We start from the raw sequence: 18420 nt of genomic DNA, 5'->3' as shown, positions 1-18420 counted from the left end.
TGTCTGGCCATATTTTCCAACGTGCCCCAGCTCTGCTGATGGTGCCTTGGCCCACCCCAAAGACAAATAAAGAGTTTGATACGAGCTTGAACGTTTGAGTCAGGACAGCACAGGACGTGCCAAGTTCCTCAGTGTCCACATCACTAAGGATCTATCGTGGTCCTAAGACACCAACACAGTTGTGAAGAGGGCACAACACCTTTTCCCCCTCAGGAGGATGAAAAGAATTGGCACGGGCCCTCAGATCCTCAAAAAGTTCTACAGTTGCACCATTGCGAGCATCTTGACTGGCTGCATCCCCGCTTGGTATGGCAACTGCTTGGCATCCGACCGCAAGGTGTTACAGAGGAACATCTATAGCATGCGGTGTCAGAAGAAGGCCCTTAAAACTGTCAAAGACAGCCAAGTCATAGATTGTTCTCTCTGCTACCGCACGGCAAGCAGTATCGATGCACCAAGTCTGGATCCAACTGGACCCTGAACAGCTTCTACCCCCAAGCCATAAGACTGCTAAATAGTTCAATAGTTAACCAAATAGCTACCCGGACTATCTGCATTGACCCTTTTTGCACTCACTTTTTTGACGCATCACATATGCTGCTGCTACTATTTACTATCTTTCACTGTATTCCTACTTACATGTACAGTTGAAGTCGGAAGTTTACATACACCTTAGCCAAATACATTTAAACTCAGTCTTTCACAATTCCTAACATCCTAGTAAAGATTCCCTGTCTTAGGTCAGTTAGGAACACCACTTTATTTTAAGAATGTGAAATGTCAGAATAATAGTAGAGAGACTTATATTTTTCAGCTTTTATTTCTTTCATCACATTCCCAGTGGGTCAGAAGTTTACATACACTCAAATAGTATTTGGTAGCATTGCCTTTAAATTGTTTAACTTGGGTCAAACGTTTCGGGTAGCCTTCCACAAGCTTCCCACAATAAGTTGGGTGAATTTTGGCCCATTCCTCCTGACAGAGCTGGTGTAACTGAGTCAGGTTTGTAGGCCTCATTGCTCACACAAGCTTATTCAGTTCTGCCCACACATTTTCTATGGGATTGTCAGGGCTTTGTGATGGTCACTCCAATACCTTGACTTTGTTGTCTTTAAGCCATTTTGCCACAACTTTGGAAATATGCTTGGGGTCATTGTCCATTTGGAAGACCCATTTGCGAACAAGTTTTAACTTCCTAACTGATGTCTTGAGATGTTGCTTTAATATATCCACATAATTTTCCTACCTCATGATGCCATCTATTATGTGAAGTGCACCAGTCCCTCCTGCAGCAACGCACCCCCACAACATGATGCTGCCACCCCCGTGCTTCACGGTTGGGATGGTGTTCTTCGGCTTGCAAGCCTCCCCCTTTTTCCTCCAAACATAACGATAGTCACTATGGCCAAACAGTTCTATTTTTGTTTCATCAGACATCAGACTTTTTCTCCAAAAAGTACAATCTTTGTCCCCTTGTGCAGTTGCAAACCGTAGTCTGGCTTTTTAATGGCGGATTTGGAGCAGTGGCTTCTTCCTTGTTGAGCGGCTTTTCAGGTTATGTCGATATAGGACTCGTTTTACTGTGGATATAGATACTTTTGTACCTGTTTTCTCTAGCATCTTCACAAGATCCTTTGCTGTTGTTCTGGGATTGATTTGCACTTTTCACACCAAAGTACGTTCATCTCTAGCAGACAGAACGCGTGTCCTTCCTGAGCAGTGTGACGGCTGCGTGGTCCCATGGTGTTTATACTTGCGTACTATTGTTTGTACAGATGAACATGGTACCTTCAGGCATTTGGAAATTGCTCCCAAGGATGAACCAGAATTTTTTTTCTGAGGTCTTGGCTGGTTTCTTTTGATTTTTCCATGATGTCAAGCAAAGAGGCACTGATTTTGAAGGTAGGCCTTGAAATACATCCACAGGTACACCTCCAATTGACTCGAATTATGTCAATTAGCCTATCAGAAGCTTTTAAAGCCATGAAATAATTTTCTGGAATTTTCCAAGCTGTTTAAAGGCACAGTCAACTTAGTGTATGTAAACTTCTGACCCACTGGAATTGTGATACAGTGAATTATAAGTGAAATAATCTGCCTGTAAACAATTGTTGGAAAAATGACTTGTGTCATGCACAAAGTAGATGTCCTAACTGACTTGCCAAAATTATAGTTTGTTAACAAGACTTTTGTGGAGTGGTTGAAAAACGAGTTTTAATGACTCCAACCTAAGTGTATGTAAACTTCTGACTTCAACTGTACATATTACATCAATGACCTTGTACACCTGCACATCGACTCGGTACTGGTACCCTTGTATATAGCCAAGTTATTGTATCTATTGTATCTATTATTACCTGTTTGACTTCTCTATTATATCTCTATTTCCTTTCTCTCTGCAATGTTGGGGTAAGGACCTGTAAGTAAGCATTTCACTGTAAGTCCACACCTGCTGTTTACAAAGCATGTGACGAATACAATTTGATTTTGATCTAAACACAGGTACAAAAGTCTATTTTGTTCATTTCATGTAATTTGTCATGCACAGCTGAAAACACAAACAATATGCACAGATATCATAGAACATATTACATCCATCATATTACAGGTAGAGCGCAAGCAATTTGTTCAACATATTATCGCAGGTAGTGTGGGCCCAGTCCATAGAAGCGATGGGAAGCTCAGAACAGTGGTACGGAAGTCATATCTTAGAACCCAGACCGTGGAACCCAGAGCTCTTTGGTGTAGAGCTGAGACAGTGCTGCAGAAGTGAGATGTCAGAAGCTAGGGCTGTGGTGAGGAACCCTCAGGCCCCAGAGTAGGAACCGCAGCAAGATGAAGAAAGAGAGAGCCAGGAGGAGCAGTACCACCAGGACCCAGCGACAGTAAGACAGCCAGGATGCTAGGAGATTCTGCTCTGACAGAACCTCTAGCCTGGAGAAAAAAGGAGCAGATTCAAATCATGACCTCAGCAAATGTACATGCCATGGCCAGATTTATGTCTACCTCATCATTATCCCACAGTTGCATGTTTGTTTACAGGGCATCGCTGGCTGTGTCCCTATTGCCTTCAATGTACACACTTTCTAGCATGGCTAGATAATGACAACCATCTGCTATATCAGATTACTAATATGTTGCTCGAGTTGTAGGTAATCTTAGTACATTTTAGTGCGATTTAATAGCAACTTAGTAACGTTAAGTCATCTTAATACTCACGGCTCTGAGGTGAAGACTGATTCGGCCATAGAGAGCTCACTGGGCTCGGCTGTGCCAGCTATTGACCCTGCTCTTGACCCCGTTGCTGACTCCACCCCTGACCCCTGGGCTTCGGCCTCACCCTCCAGGACGGCAGACCTCCGCCTGTGACGTAGCGTCATCTGCAGGGAACTGACACACACAGACACAGGCAGCCACAAAGCCCTGCATCAGCCACACCTGACCCTCGCTCCGGTCCTTACTCCAATCTCAGTGAGACAATGGTGAAGCAGTTGATGAGGTAGGGGCTACCTGGTGTGAGGGGCTCTCTCGCTCTCGTCCTCCAGGCTCTGGGAGCTCTGTGTTGAGCTCTGTCTAATGAGGAGGGTGGAGTGGGGGGATGGGATTGCCAGGGGGGACATCATCTCAGAGGGCCTTTAAATGGAGGGAAACAGTTACATTTGCACTTCCATCATTTCGATCCACATTTACTTTGTGATTTAGAAGACTAAAGTCCTCACAAGGTAACGGAATGTAATACACAAGAAACAATGCTGCCGTTGCAGAGGTCAACATAGTTCAACAAGGTCAACAAGATCCACATTTACTTTGTGTTTTAGAAGACTAAAGTCCTCACAAGGTAACGGAATGTAATACACAAGAAACAATGCTGCCATTGCAGAGGTCAACATAGTTCAACAAGGTCAACAAGGCGCAGAACATTGACAATCCACAAGATCAGCAGACACCATGCACACGCAATGTGTTCTCTGCAGCAGTTATGAGTTATCAGCAGTTAGTCATCATGGGTTTATACTGCAGTCCGTGCACTTGCGTCTAAGCCTGTGCGGTGCACATGCTTATGACAGCCAAGGCTCGCCTCCACTTTGACTAGTGACTAGCATGGCCATCTAGCGACGACCGACTGTGCAGATGACGGTCATGACAGGGCAGGTTTCACTGTACCTGCTGGCTTGGTTCACACTGCCTGCTTCTGGCCCCTGGCTGTCAGTGTCAGCACCGGCCCTGCAACCCTCCTGGAACCTGGTATCTAGGTCGCTGAGCTAAGGAAGGGAAAACGAGGGGGGGGGGGGGGGGGGGAGTGGAGATGAGAGGAGGAGTTGGATGGGAGAGGGAGAGGGAGAAAAGCGAGGACAGCACAGAATAAGAGTTGGTCACAGGGCGACAATGGTTGTAAGTCTTATAGTGTCACTGTTTCTAACCTGGGACCCCGTTGGGATCAGTGTTACGCTGACTCTTCGCCGAGTGAGGGTCTAAGAAAGATGGGGAAAGGAGGAGAGAAAAATAAGAGAAACGTTTCAAAAACTGATATTTTCATTCATTTAACGGAGATATTTGAAGGCAGAAAATGAGAAGACAGGACAGAAAAGGACATTGAAGTGAAGTGTCTTACCTGTAGGGAGTCTCGTCTGACAAACCGATTCCTGACGTCTCCTTCCTCTGTGCTGAGAGAAAGCCAACAGTCAGAACACATCCTTTCCATGCGTGAACTATCTTGTTACACTGAACGGTTTGATGAAACTGTTCCCTTTTATGATAATCATATAAGAGTCAATCGTTCAAATAATAGATTGATTCAGAAAAGAGTGCAATGTGCTTAAATGTACTTTCACTTGTCCACAACAAAGTAATCCCCAACCCCCTAAATCAATTATCTGTTGCCTGTGTCATAGTTCCTCCGTGCCACAGAGGGGCAGCACTTGCCTGAGTCACTGTGATTCCTTCCCCGGCTGCGGTGGAGCTGCTTCCTGGTCTCCAGCAGCTCGGCGCTCTCCACAGCATGTCGACGCTTCAGGTGTTCCACATGAACCTCCATAATTTCCACAGAACAACAAACACGCGCTTCCTGACCCAGCAGAGACATTGATAAATCAACCAAGCAACGAATCAACCAATCACTTCACCAATCAATCAATCAATTCAATTATTTGTATAACACTTTTATGCAAAGTTATTTTTCACAGAGCACTAACCAAAACCTGGATTTATACCCCAAAAGAGCAAGCCTAGGGAGCCAGACAGTGTTGGTGTCGTGATGACATCACTGCCTCACCTGGTGCACGACCCCCAGCATCTCAGCAGCAGCGATGATGTCACTCACGCCGTCCAGCACTGTGTCTAGACTGGCCTCGATACAACTCAGCATCTCTGACCGCTCAGTGTCTACACACCTACCTCTCAGAGACTGGGAGAGAAGTAGGGAAAGAGGGAGGAAGGAGAGGAGAGAAAAGGAGGAGGGGAAGAGAGGATTAGAGGAGAATGAGAGAGGTAAGGTTTAAGCAGACGTTTATCAGACCATCAACTATTGTACAAGAGTCAAGCAGCCAAGTCAAACACGTGTGCACACATACATAGACGCGGGAAATAGGGGTGCTTAGGGTACTGCAGCACCCCCAGAAAAATTGGAAGAAAAAAAAATATGAATACAAATATATATAGTACCAGTCAAAAGTTTGGACACACCTACTCATTCAAAAGGTTTTCTTTATTTTTACTATTTTCTACATTGTAGAATAATAGAGAAGACATCAAAACTATCAAATAACACATATGGAATCATGTAGTAACCAAAAAAGTGTTATATTTGAGATTCTTCAAAGTAGCCATCATTTGCCTTGACAACAGCTTTGCACTCGCTTGACATTCTAACAACCAGCTTCATGAGGTAATCACCTGAAATGCATTTCAATCAACAGGTGCACCTTGTTAAAAGTTCATTTGTGGAATTTCTTTCCTTCTTAATGCGTTTGAGCCAATCAGTTGTGTTGTGACAAGGTAGGGATGGTATACAGAAGAAAGCACTATTTGGTAAAAGACCAAGTCCATATTATGGCAAAAACAGCTCAAATAAGCAAAGAGAAACGACAGTCCATTATTACTTTAAGACACGAAGGTCAATCAATCTGGAACATTTTAAGAACTTTTAAAGTTTCTTCAAGTGCAGTCGCGAAAACCATCAAGCGCTATGATGAAACTAGCTCTCATGAGGACCCCCACAGGAAAGGAAGACCCAAAGTTACCTCTGCTGCAGAGGATAAGTTCACTAGAGTTACCAGCCTCAGAAATTGCAGCCCAAATAAATGCTTCAGACACATCTCAACATCAATTGTTCAGAAGCGACTGCGTGAATCAGACCTTCATGGTTGAATTGCTGCAAAGAAACCACTACTAAAGGACACCTATAACAAGAAGAGACTTGCTTGGGCCAAGAAACACGAGCAATAGACATTAGGACAGATTTCCACCGGTCTATGGTCTGATGAGTCCAAATTTGTGATTTTTGGTTCCAACCGCCATGTCTTTGTGAGACGCAGAGTAGGTGAACGGATGATCTCCACATGTGTGATTCCCACAGTGAAGCATGGAGGAGGAGGTGTGATGGTGTGGGGAGTGCTTTGCTGGTGACACTGTCTGTAATTTATTTAGAATTCAAGGCGCACTTAACCAGCATGGCTACCACAGCATTCTGCAGCGATACACCATTCCATCTGGTTTGCGCTTAGTGGGACTATCATTTGTTTTTCAACAGGACAACAGGACAATGACCCAATACACCTCCAGGCTGTGTAAGGGCTATATGACAAAGAAGGAGAGTGATGGAGTGCTGCATCAGATGACCTGGCCTCCACAATCACCCGACCTCAACCCAATTGAGATGGTTTGGGATGACTTGGACCGCAGAGTGAAGGAAAAGCAGCATGCATCGTCCTCAGCATATGTGGGAACTCCTTCAAGACTGTTGGAAAAGCATTCCAGGTGAAGCTGGTTGAGAGAATGCCAAGAGTGTGCAAAGCTGTCATCAAGGCAAAGGGTGGCTACTTTGAAGAATCTAAAATATTAAATATATTTTGATTTGTTTAACACTTTTTTGGTTACTACATGATTCCATATGTGTTATTTCATAGTTTTGATGTCGTCAATATTATTCTACAATGTAGAAAATAGTAAAAATAAAGAAAAACCCTTGAATGAGTAGGTGTCTCCAAACTTTTGACTAGTTGTGTATATATTTTTAAGTCCTATAGTAGCGGACCAATATAGACGTCTGTAGCGAGGGCCAACATTTTTTTCAGCATCTCAGCTTTGGCACAAAAGGTAGTTGTATAATTAAAAACAGTATCTTGCAGCGTTCAATACATTGGCAAGAAAAAGTATGTGAATCCTTTGGAAATACCTGGATTTCTGCATAAATTGGTCATAAAATTTGATCTGATCTTCATCTAGGTCCCAACAATAGACAAACACAGTCTGCTTAAACTAATAACACACAAACAATTACGTCTTTGTTGAACACACCGTGTAAACATTCACACTGCAGTGTGGGAAAAGTATGTGAACCCTTGGATTTAATAACTGGTTGACCCTCCTTTGGCAGCAATAACCTCAACCAAATGTTTTCTGTAGTTGCGGATCAGACCTGCACAACGGTCAGGAGGAATTTTGGACCACCTCTTTACAAAACTGTTTCAGTACAGCAATATTCTTGGGATGTCAACTGCTCTCTTGAAGTCATGCCACAGCATCTCAATTGGGTTAAGGTCAGGATTCTGACTGGGCCATTCCAGAAGGCGTATTTTCTTCTGTTGTTGATTTACTTCTGTGTTTTGGGCCGTTGTCCTGTTGCATCACCCAACATCTGTTGAGCTTCAATTGGCGGACAGATAGCCAAACATTCTCCTGCAAAATGTCTTGATATACCTGGGAATTCACTTTTCCGTCGATGATAGCAAGCTGTCCAGGCCCTGAGGCAGCAAAGCATCCCCAAATCATACTTTACAATTGGGATGAGGTTTTGATGTTGGTGTGCTGTGCCTTTTTGTCTCCACAGATAGTGTTGTGTGTTCCTTCCAAACAACTCAACTGTAGTTTCATCTGTCCACAGAATATTTTGCCAGTAGCGCTGTGGAACATCCAGGTGCACTTTTGCAAACTTCAGACGTGCAGCAATGTTTTTTTTGGACAGCAGTGTTTTCTTCCATGGTGTCCTCCCATGAACACCATTCTTGTTTAGTGTTTTACGTATCGTAGACTCGTCCACAGAGATTTTAGCATGTTCCAGAGATTTCTGTAAGTCTTTAGCTGACATATCTTAACCTCATTGAGCATTCTGCGCTGTGCTCTTGCAGTCATCTTTGCAGGACGGCCACTCCTAGAGTAGCAACAGTGCGGAACTATCTCTATTTATAGACAATTTGACTTACCGTGTTGATGAACATCAAGGCTTTTAGAGATACTTTTGTAACCCTTTCCAGCTTTATGCAAGTCAACAATTCTTAATCTTAGGTCATCTGAGATCTCTTTTGTTCGAGGCATGGTTCACATCAGGCAATGCTTCTTGTGAATAGCAAACTTACATTTTGTGAGTTTTTTATAAGACAGCTCTAACCAACATCTCCAATCTCATCTCATTGATTGGACTCCAGGGTACCGGACTCCTGACTCCAATTAGCTTTTGGAGAAGTCATTAGCCTAGGGGTTCACATACTTTTTCCAACCTACACTATGAATGTTTAAATTATGTATTCAATATTTTAAAAAATACAATAATTTGTGTGTTATTAGTTTAAGATCACTATGTTTGTCTATTGTTGTGACCTAGATGAAGGTCAGACCACATTTTATTCAGGTAATTCCAAAGGGTTCACATGCAATTCAAACTACAGTGGCAAGAAAAAGTAAGAGTTGTTGCCCTGTCCCTTTTTCTGCAATCCTCATTCTAATGGAATCCAGAAAGAACAATACTTTGTCCTCAAACATTTACATAAAAAGGTGCAAAGTTATGGGAAACGACCTAAAACATCAAATTAAATATTTTTCTTGATCAAATAACATGGAATACAACCACTGTTTGTGTAGTATTAATTTACGATCCTTACAAACCACTTAATGTAAATGTACATTACTGTATTGTACATAGGCTGGTCATCTAGGTTTGTACCTGTAGACTTTACATCACCATGAAGAAGAACAATGGACAATACGGTAATTGAGTAAATGGAGACATCAAGTGGTTTGTGATGATGTGGCTGAGTTGGTAAAGCGTGGCGCTTGCAAAGCTAGGGTGGTGGGTTTGATTCCATGGGGGACCAATACGAAAAAGTCTGAAAATGTATGCACTCACTACTGTAAGTTGTGAGTTGGTGCAACACCCCCCAACCCCAAACTACTTTCCGTGGCTATGCGCACATACCTACCTGCAGAGTGTCTCTGGCACTCTCCAGTTCCAGGTTGAGGTTCTCCTGGGCCACGGTTCTGTCGTGTTCCTCAGCCTGCAGTCTCTGGGCCAGGGTGTACCGGTCACAACGGAACGCCAGAGCCAGCTGGGTAAATGCACTCTATAGGGGACAGAACAGTGCGTGTGGTGTGTATGTCACAAATAGTGCACTAATCACAAATAATTCTCACCTCTACCTCCTCTTCAGTCATCTCTGTACCACTAAGGGCAGGAAAGCAATGGAGAGAGATGGGATTGAGGAAATGGAAAGAAAGGGGGAAGATAATGGTGAGGTTGTGAATATCGAAAAAGTGTTAAAAGTGTGTCTGACTATAAACTGACATGCCGAGGCCCAGTCTTTCCAGTATAGGAAGGTTCTCCCAGGAGGCAGCCAGCTGGTCCTCTGGACTGGGCTCTGAGGAGAAGAGAGGACAGGGTGTTCACAGCTTTGCTAGCATAGAACAACAGAGAGAGAAAATGGAAGAGCAGCCACGTCCTGTTGCTGGTAACAATGCAGCTCAGGCAGCCAATCAGATTCCTTACCTTGGTCAGACTCCGAGCTGTCCCCTAGTATGCCAGCATACTCACAGGGAGTGGCCTCCTTAGCAGGGGGCTGGGAGAGGGACAACACACAAATCAGTCAACAAGCTCTTGGCCAGGCTGTTATTATTGATGAGAACAAGTTCTCAATAGACTTGCCTGGTTAAAGCCCCAATGCAGTCTTTGTAGTGTTATTTTTAAATCATCCCTGCATGTCTAATAGATCACTGTGTGTGTTTATTTAATAAACATAACTCCAAAATATATGTTTAATAATTTATTTCCCTGAGCCTCCTTTTGCCCTTGAAATGCTCAGTCTGATCTTATGGGAGTTAGGAAACACATTTGAATATATTTACATACACAGCTCTGATTGGCTGATAGGATGCTCAAGAGCCCACCCCATTACCCACACGAACAGTTATTGGTCTATTATAATCAGATCACATTGTGACTTCATGATGTGGGCCAAAAGTTCCATCTCACATAAACAGGCTGAAATTCCAGGCATTTTCTTCAAATAGCTCTTACACAAAATAATCATCATTTCCACAATTTCAGACTGTTATTTCGATGTCATAGCGTGGAAATATCATTCAACAAAACAGATAATCAAGTTTCTAACTGCAATCCCCCTTGAAAGAATGATTCAATAAAGAGAGAAGTTATCCTTCTTACCTGTGCACTCATGGTCCCAGTGTTGGGCAGAGCGGTATGGAGGGCGAGTACAGTCCCAACCCTACGGAAAAGACGACTTCCCACCTCCCTCACTGCTGAGAGTGAGTGAGTGAGTGAGTGAGTGAGTGAGTGAGAAAGAGAATCAAGTATATTAAGATGGCACACATGCCCTTTTCAAGGAAAGGATCACCTGCAATTCTATTCTCACCATGTCCACAGGGATACTAAACACTGACCCTGAACCAGGTCACAGTTTAACATTGAATTCGAAATGAGAGGCCTCACTGGTCTCCCTGGAAGCTGTGACAAAGCACAGTACCAGGGTATGAAACAGGGACACAGAGGAGCACAATGGAGGAGAACAGAGAGAGAAAGAGATATACAGTAGCTATAAACAAATATATGCTGGGGTTAGGGAGTGTCTGAACACAGAGGAGGAGCGGAAACGGACAATGATTAACAACAACTGGCTTGCTTTAGGAAACACCCACACATCTGATACTAACAATTACACCAACAAACTCCAGAAAGAAAACATGTACAAGTGTTACTATCAACACTTCTATGATTCTCAATGAAATGAGTGCTAGTATTCCAGATGTTTAACAGAGGACTGGACAGTAACATGAAGGTACAGCAGTTACATACTGTAAAACCTGAGGTTACCACGCTGTATTTAGATGTCTCCGACATATTTACTATCTTCCTGCGTAGAGTCGTTTATCATTTGAAACCACTCATTCTATAGACCAGTCACTGTTTCACTATGAAGCTGATGCTCTCCCCTAACTGTTCTCAGCTCTCTCAAACTTTTTTTAAATTATTTTAAAGCAGCATATAACAAAAGAAGGGAAACATCCATATTTTGTTATCGAGCGCTGTGGTAGTGACGAAATTCAGCCAATGGGCCTGCAGACATTCTGTAATTTAGACACAGATCCATGCGGTCAAAAATAATTCAAAAGACTTAAAAACTTGAATACTTTTTATTTTCAATATTTTGAAACAGTGTTAGATGTCTCAATGCAATCTACTAAACTGCCAAAACAGTTGCACAGCCATTTTAAATGATAATGTAGCGACCCTGGTTTATAATCGCGGATATCGACTCTACCACATGAGCATGCTTTTGTGGCACAGTTGATGGCGTGCTGGGCTTCTGGCCAGAAGGTTGAGGGTTTGAGCCGCACTCGCTGCCTGTTTCATTACATTCCAACGTCCTCCTTTCAAAGAGCAAGTCCTCGCGCTAGCGCATGCTTCATCGTTTTATTACAGGCACGCGCTCACCGGCTAAGAACACCTACTGTCGTGGGTGCGAGTTCCTGTCCCACTTCTGACCAATATAATGAAACGGGCAGAGAGTGCGGCTCAAACACTCAACAATCTGTCCCGAAGCCCAGTGCGCCATTGACTGTGCCACAAAAGCATGCTCGTGTGCAGTGGCGGTTCTAGCTTGTATTGCTCCTTGGGCGAACCCCCCCTTCAGCTCCCCCCCCCCCAACTGTAATTTTTATTCAGACATTTGGAAAAACACAAATAAATGATCATAACATTTCAAAATATATAAATATAAAATTGTATACAACACTGTCAACCAAGATTCAAGACTAAACAAATTCACCTTGGTGGTGTGCAGACTGGTTTTATATTATTCTTAAGGATTTCGCACAAACCAGAAAAAAATGCAACAATATGTCTGTGAAACTATACACTGCCATTCAAAAGTTTGGGGTCATTTAGACATTTCCTTGTTTTTGAAAGAAAAGCACATTTTTTGTCCATTAAAATAACATCAAATTGATCACAAATACAGTATAGACATGGTTAATGTTGTTGTTGGAAACGGCAGATTTTCTATGGGATATCTACATAGGCGTACAGAGGCCCATTATCAGCAACCATCACTCCTGTGTTCCAATGGCACGTTGTGTTGGCTAATCCAAGTTTATCATTTTAAAAAGGCTAATTGATCATTAGAAAACCCTTTTGCAATCATGTTAGCACAGCTGAAAACTGTTGTCCTTATTAAAGAAGCAATAAAACTGGCCTTCTTCGGACTAGTTGAGTATCTGGAGCATCTGCATTTGTGGGTTCGATTACAGACTCAAAATGGCCAGAAACAAAGCACTTTCTTCTGAAACTCATCAATCTATTCTTGTTCTGAAAAATGAAGGCTATTCCATGCGAGAAATTGCCAAGAAACGGAAGATCTCGCACAATGCTGTGTACTACTTCCTTCACAGAACAGCACAAACTGGCTCTAACCAGAATAGAAAGAGGAGTGGGAGGCCCCGGTGCACAACTGAGCAAGAGGACAATTACATTAGAGTGTCTAGTTTGAGAAACAGACGTCTCACAAGTCCTCAATTGGCAGCTTCATTAAATAGTACCCGCAAAACACCAGTCTCAACGTCAACAGTGAAGAGGCGACTCCGGGATGCTGGTCTTCTAGGCAGAGTTGCAAAGAAAAAGCCATATCTCAGACTGGCCAATAAAAATAAAATATTAAGATGTGCAAAAGAACACAGACACTGGACAGTGGAATGATTTTCTTACCAGTGTGGTGACAGGCCCATGGCAAACTTTAGAACGGTAGTGCCATGGTGAGTGTCCAAGGATGTTTTATGTCTGTCAGGAGCTATTGCGCACAGACAAATGTAGGTCTGGTGACGCTGAGCACACACTCTTTCCATCTCTCTCTCTTCTTTCTTGTTCTCTCTCCCTCCTCCTTGTTCACTTTTTCCTATCCTGGCTTTTTAAAGTTCCCCTGACAGCTGTTTGAATTCCCACCAGCTGAGTTCCCTCACACCAACACACACACCAATGGGGAAGTATTCATGGTTTCCAAGGGCTGGTGGTAAAGACAGATTACAGATCAAGCTCAACCCCAAAACAACACACGTACACAACTGGCATAAGCAGTTTCTCTGGACCCCCGCAAAGTCGGAGTAACGATCGCTGTCCATGGTGCTGAAATTGCGACATGTCTGCATGCATATCTAATCGATGATACGATTTCTGTGGTGCCAGGGCTTAGCCTTGCTTATGCTAATTGAAACATGTTTATTGGTAGGCCTATTTGATCGTCATTTTCTCTTGTTAAGCCTAACATTTCACGAAGCTATACACGGTGTCGCAATGCTGACATTTTTAGACTCCTCGCTGGTGGCAATAATGGAATTACTTGTTCAGTAGGCCTAATTAAAATTGGAAATTCAAACATTGCAGATTGTAAAATAAATGTTCGACGCAATAGCATACTATGCAGCTATCAATTTTTAGAATACACAACTGTCCTCTATAGGCTACCTGAACCTGCATGACATGAGCCTTCCTCGCGCTCTCTCCCAGCTTGGACAGAAAGTTGGCCGTAAAACCAATCTTAATGCGGAATAATGCAGTCAGTTCACCCTCAAAACACTAGCTTACTAGGGATTGTTTCATTATTCAGTGTACTATCTATAGCTATATACCGTATTTAGCTGCTATTTAAAACACGTTTTATTATCATGTGACACATCAAACAGCCTAAAAATTAGGAAAAAAGTAGTCGGCTTGAGGATAAATTCAGCCACTATTTATTGTTGAACTCAGCGGGTTTTGTCAGACTAATATCCTGGACAAATGGGCTGCAATATTCAAGGTACATTTAATTAAATCAAATTAAATCCAACTTGAGAGACTCCCCTGGTCTCCTTAAGTCCTCCTTTTTTTGTGTGCAAATGGTTTTACCACTGCCTGTTGGTCCAGGTTGCGGCCCGACTGTTTCCCATAATGAGTATTGCCAACCCAGACCGAGGTAAAGACAGTTTCAGGTTGGATATTCGCCTGTAGTTTTCCTTACGTCCACCAACAGCAGTTAGGGACCGTCAACATAGTGACAAATCACATTTTTCAAATTTCAATAGCTATTTAACCATTACTCCTAAAACCCGATGGCATAACCCGATGGCATACACACATTGCACACATTTATTTTTTGTCGATTTACATCTCACACTATTTTAAATTATTTATTTACATTTTTTTATTTCAATAGCTCATTGGTCATATGACCTACTGGACTCAAACAAGGTTCAGAATGTCCACTCAGTGGGTCTACACATTGCACACCCTTTAGTTAGTCCATTTTGATCTCACACGTTTTTACATGAATTTTTCCAAATGTAAAATTTTAATAGCTCCTTGGTCATGTGACCTAATAACTTCAAACAAGGTTCAGTATGTCCACTGACTACCCTTCTATATTTCACACCCTTTAGTTTGTCCATTTTCATCTCACAAGATTATACATGAATTTTTCAAAATGTTTAATTTCAATAGCTCCCTGGTCATGTGACCTAATGACTTCAAACAAGGTTCTAAAGGGTGTGCAATGTGTAGGCCCACTGAGTGGACATTCTGAACCTTGTTTGAAGTCACTAGGTCACATGACCAAGGAGCTATTGAAATTAAACATTTTGAAAAATTCATGTATAATCTTGTGAGATGAAAATGGACAAACTAAAGGGTGTGAAATATAGAAGGGTAGTCAGTGGACATTCTGGATCTTGTTTGAGTCAAGTAGGTCACATGACCAATGAGCTATTGAAATTCAAATGTAAAAAAAAAAGTAACTAATTCAACTAGGAATACAAAATGCTGCTCACATTTCCACATGTTTATTAGCTTTGGAAAGCGAATTAATGTCCAAATCATGAAAATAAGACCTGTGCAATGTTGTGCGCAATTTTTCCAACATAATGACACTTATTTGGAGTCTGTGGCTCAAGTGGTTTGAAAGCTATTGAGGTTTGAAAGTGCGAATATCTGTCGAATATCCAACTTGAAACTGGCTTTACCTCGGTCCAACCCAGACAGTCTTTCCTGAGACATTGTGCATTAAATGTCCATTGCGCTGCACAAACTTTGAACTTAGTCTTGAATGATGCATGCCAAAATATAAGCAGTTCCGTGCTTACCTAGCCAGCGAGCTCTGTAAATAGGCTATTGTAGATGTTTTAAGTGTTTTTTGTTGCTCTAGGGCAGGGGTGGGCAACTCCAGTCCTCGAGGGACAGATTGGTGTCACACTTTTTCTCCATCCCTAGCAAACACAGCTGATTAATCAAATTGCATTCTAAACTGAAGATCGTGATTCGGTGACTATTGGAGTCAGTTGTGTTAGCTGGGGCTGATCAGGCCCTTGAGGACTGGAATTGCCCACCTCTGCTCTAGGGTTTGATCACTATACTATGTGATCCACTGCCAAAATGTGATGGCCGCTGAAAAGCTGTGGCATCACGGTGGGTGCTGGGTGCTATACTGAACAAAAATATAAACACAACATGTAAAGTGTTGGTCCATTTTTCATGAGCTGAAATCAAAGATCCCAGAAACGTTCCATACGCACAAAAAGCTTATTTCTCTCAAATGTTGTGCACAAATGTGCTTACATCCGTGTTAGGGAGCATTTCTCCTTTGCCAAGATAATCCATCCACCTGGACAGGTGTAGCATATCAAGAAGCTGATTAAACAGCATGACCATTTCACAGGTGCACCTTGTCTCAAGTTGAGGGAGTGTGCAATTTGCATGCTGACTGCAGAAATGTCCAACAGAGCTGTTGCCAGAGAACCGAATGTTAATTTCTCTACCCTAAGCCGTTTTAGAGAATTTGGCTGTACATCCAGCCGGCCTCACAACCGCAGCCCAGGACCTCCACATCCGGCTTCTTCACCTGCAGGGTTGTCTGAAGAGGCATGAGTTATGATGTGTAACTCAATAAAATCTTAGAAATTGTTGCGTTTATACATTCCTGGCAACGGAGGACCAGTACCAGACAAGCGGCTCCAATGGAGTGACTGACGATTCAGAGAAACATGTGTGGTGGGCTGGTGAAGAGCTCCGGGCCTGCTTTATCAGACTGTCGTTGTTTCTGCTTGGCGTTCCCATCGATGCCCCCGCTACTATAACTACACTGCCTTTCCAGCCCAAACTGCCCCAACTTCATCCCAAACCGACTGAAACTTTCAGTCTCCATTATTTACATTGGTTTGTTTTACTTTTTATGCGCCTTGAGATTCTTTGAAAAGCGCTAGAAAAAATGTAGCCTGTGGGCTATACCAGAGACGAGGGACTGTTTATATTGCAACCACACAATTCAAACGCCAGTTCACCAGTATTAACGAAATCGCAAACAGTTTGTTTTGTTCAAGGCAAGCCCTCACGAACTGTTGTCTGCTCAAGATAATCTGTTTGCGTCTGACAATTTATAGGATGTCCGGTATCCAGACAGCCTGTACCCAGAGTTTCCTATAGCCTACAGTTAAACTCTTTCCGTAATGTGTTGAAGCCGACAATTAAGGAGAGGCTCAATGAAATATGTTACATAACGGCTGTATATGAAGCACAGCTTCCTTCCCAGTTTGCCTGATGTTACGACAATCAAGCTGTTTTTACCATCCCTTTAACTGTCGCTTCTGCGGAGATCGTTTTCTAAACTAAAACTACACAAGAAAACAGTAGGGTCTTGGCGTGATATGCGCTTTTTGAACGCCAGAGTAAACTTCACTAATTGCCTTCTACCACATATGGAACTGTAAAAGGTTTATGAATTATTTTTTGCGGGTTACTTTCAAAAGGACAGTGAGATACTATGAATCTAAAGCTAGACCAACAACCCCCCTCTGCTCACCCCTGGTTGTGATGTCAGAGCTCCATTGAAGCTGCAGTCAGGGTGGTCCGTAAGTTTTTTTTTAGCCTTCACAAGCCAAATCCGAATCAATTTGAATGCCTTTAGCCACTTGTAGAGCTGAAAGGATTGAATAGATTTAAACTACAGCTAATTTCACCAAGACGCTGAGCGGCAATGGTGGGGCTATAACCAAACATCATTTTAGAGCTCCATGGAATGCCAGAGGTAGACAGGATGACAAAAGCCTTCATAGTTCTTACCCCGACTCTGCTTTCAGGCTCCTGCAATATTATTCCGAGGAATCTGATTAAGTGTCATGGCGGCTTTCTGTGCCCTACGGCGGAGAGGTGACAGGCAGGATGGTCAACAGGAGACTGCCTCTATATATAGTTGTACACATACTAAGACATTTGTTTTGCACTGACTACTGTGCTAGGGGTTATTTTTATCTGACCCTCGCTTAACATTTTAAAATCCCACTAAACCACACAGAAAAAATTCTGCTCCTAACAGACTAATTAAAACGGTCAGCCATGCTCACTTCTAACTCAAATGAAATATCCCTTTTAAGGGAGAACAAATACCAGGCAAGTGGTGTACACCGCTAGCCCCATGCAAGTAATCCCAGTTGATAAATGGGACACAGCAAATGTCAGCGACTTTAAATTGTGGTTAGAATTGAGATTAGAAACAGGTTATGATCATTAGGTAAAATGTTGACTTGACCTAAAAATGTAACTTTTGACATTAGCTGCATCCCACCTAGACATGACCAAACCCCCTTCAGCTTCGCACCATACACTGGCCACTCCCATCGTGTTCTGGTATTATCACAAGGTCCAGTAGAACTGGTGCAGACAGTATGTGTAAACACTAAATCGGTACCTCGTCTCAATTTAGCCCAGTTTAGAAACGGTTTACAGCAAACAAACTTGACATTTAAATATCAACGGTTAATTTTCAGGTATTGTGCATCACTTCCAAACACAGGATAGTGAATATTTTAGGTTTTACGATCATGTCTTACAATACCTTGCATAGGGGATAACCCAGCACAACAAAGACATCTGGCACAACAAGAACACCAAAGGGAAGA

General features: G+C 42.7%; 1 protein-coding gene across 2 annotated transcripts; it reads right to left on the bottom strand.

Annotated features, from left to right (window-relative positions):
• Positions 1 to 2485: 2485 nt before the first annotated feature.
• LOC115208155 (uncharacterized) lies at positions 2486 to 17623 on the bottom strand. Of its 2 annotated transcripts, XM_029776003.1 has the most exons (14): positions 17585 to 17623; positions 10652 to 10746; positions 9977 to 10046; positions 9776 to 9848; positions 9625 to 9655; positions 9414 to 9554; positions 5273 to 5404; positions 4924 to 5065; positions 4613 to 4659; positions 4422 to 4472; positions 4165 to 4262; positions 3511 to 3633; positions 3220 to 3390; positions 2486 to 2934 (listed from the first exon to the last, which is right to left on the bottom strand). In XM_029776003.1, the coding sequence occupies exons 2-14, from the start codon at positions 10661 to 10663 to the stop codon at positions 2778 to 2780; spliced, it is 1248 nt and encodes a 415-aa protein (XP_029631863.1). In that variant the 5' UTR covers positions 10664 to 10746; positions 17585 to 17623; the 3' UTR covers positions 2486 to 2777. The 2 variants fall into 2 exon arrangements, with proteins under 2 accessions (XP_029631863.1, XP_029631864.1); XM_029776004.1 differs by lacking the exon at positions 17585 to 17623 and having other exon boundaries at positions 10652 to 10833.
• Positions 17624 to 18420: the final 797 nt, after the last annotated feature.

The sequence above is a fragment of the Salmo trutta genome, chromosome 14, assembly GCF_901001165.1.
Source record: "Salmo trutta chromosome 14, fSalTru1.1, whole genome shotgun sequence".
NCBI lineage: Eukaryota > Metazoa > Chordata > Actinopteri > Salmoniformes > Salmonidae > Salmo > Salmo trutta.
The sequence above is the reverse complement of the archived record's forward strand: the minus strand, read 5'-3'. Positions and strand labels throughout refer to the sequence as shown.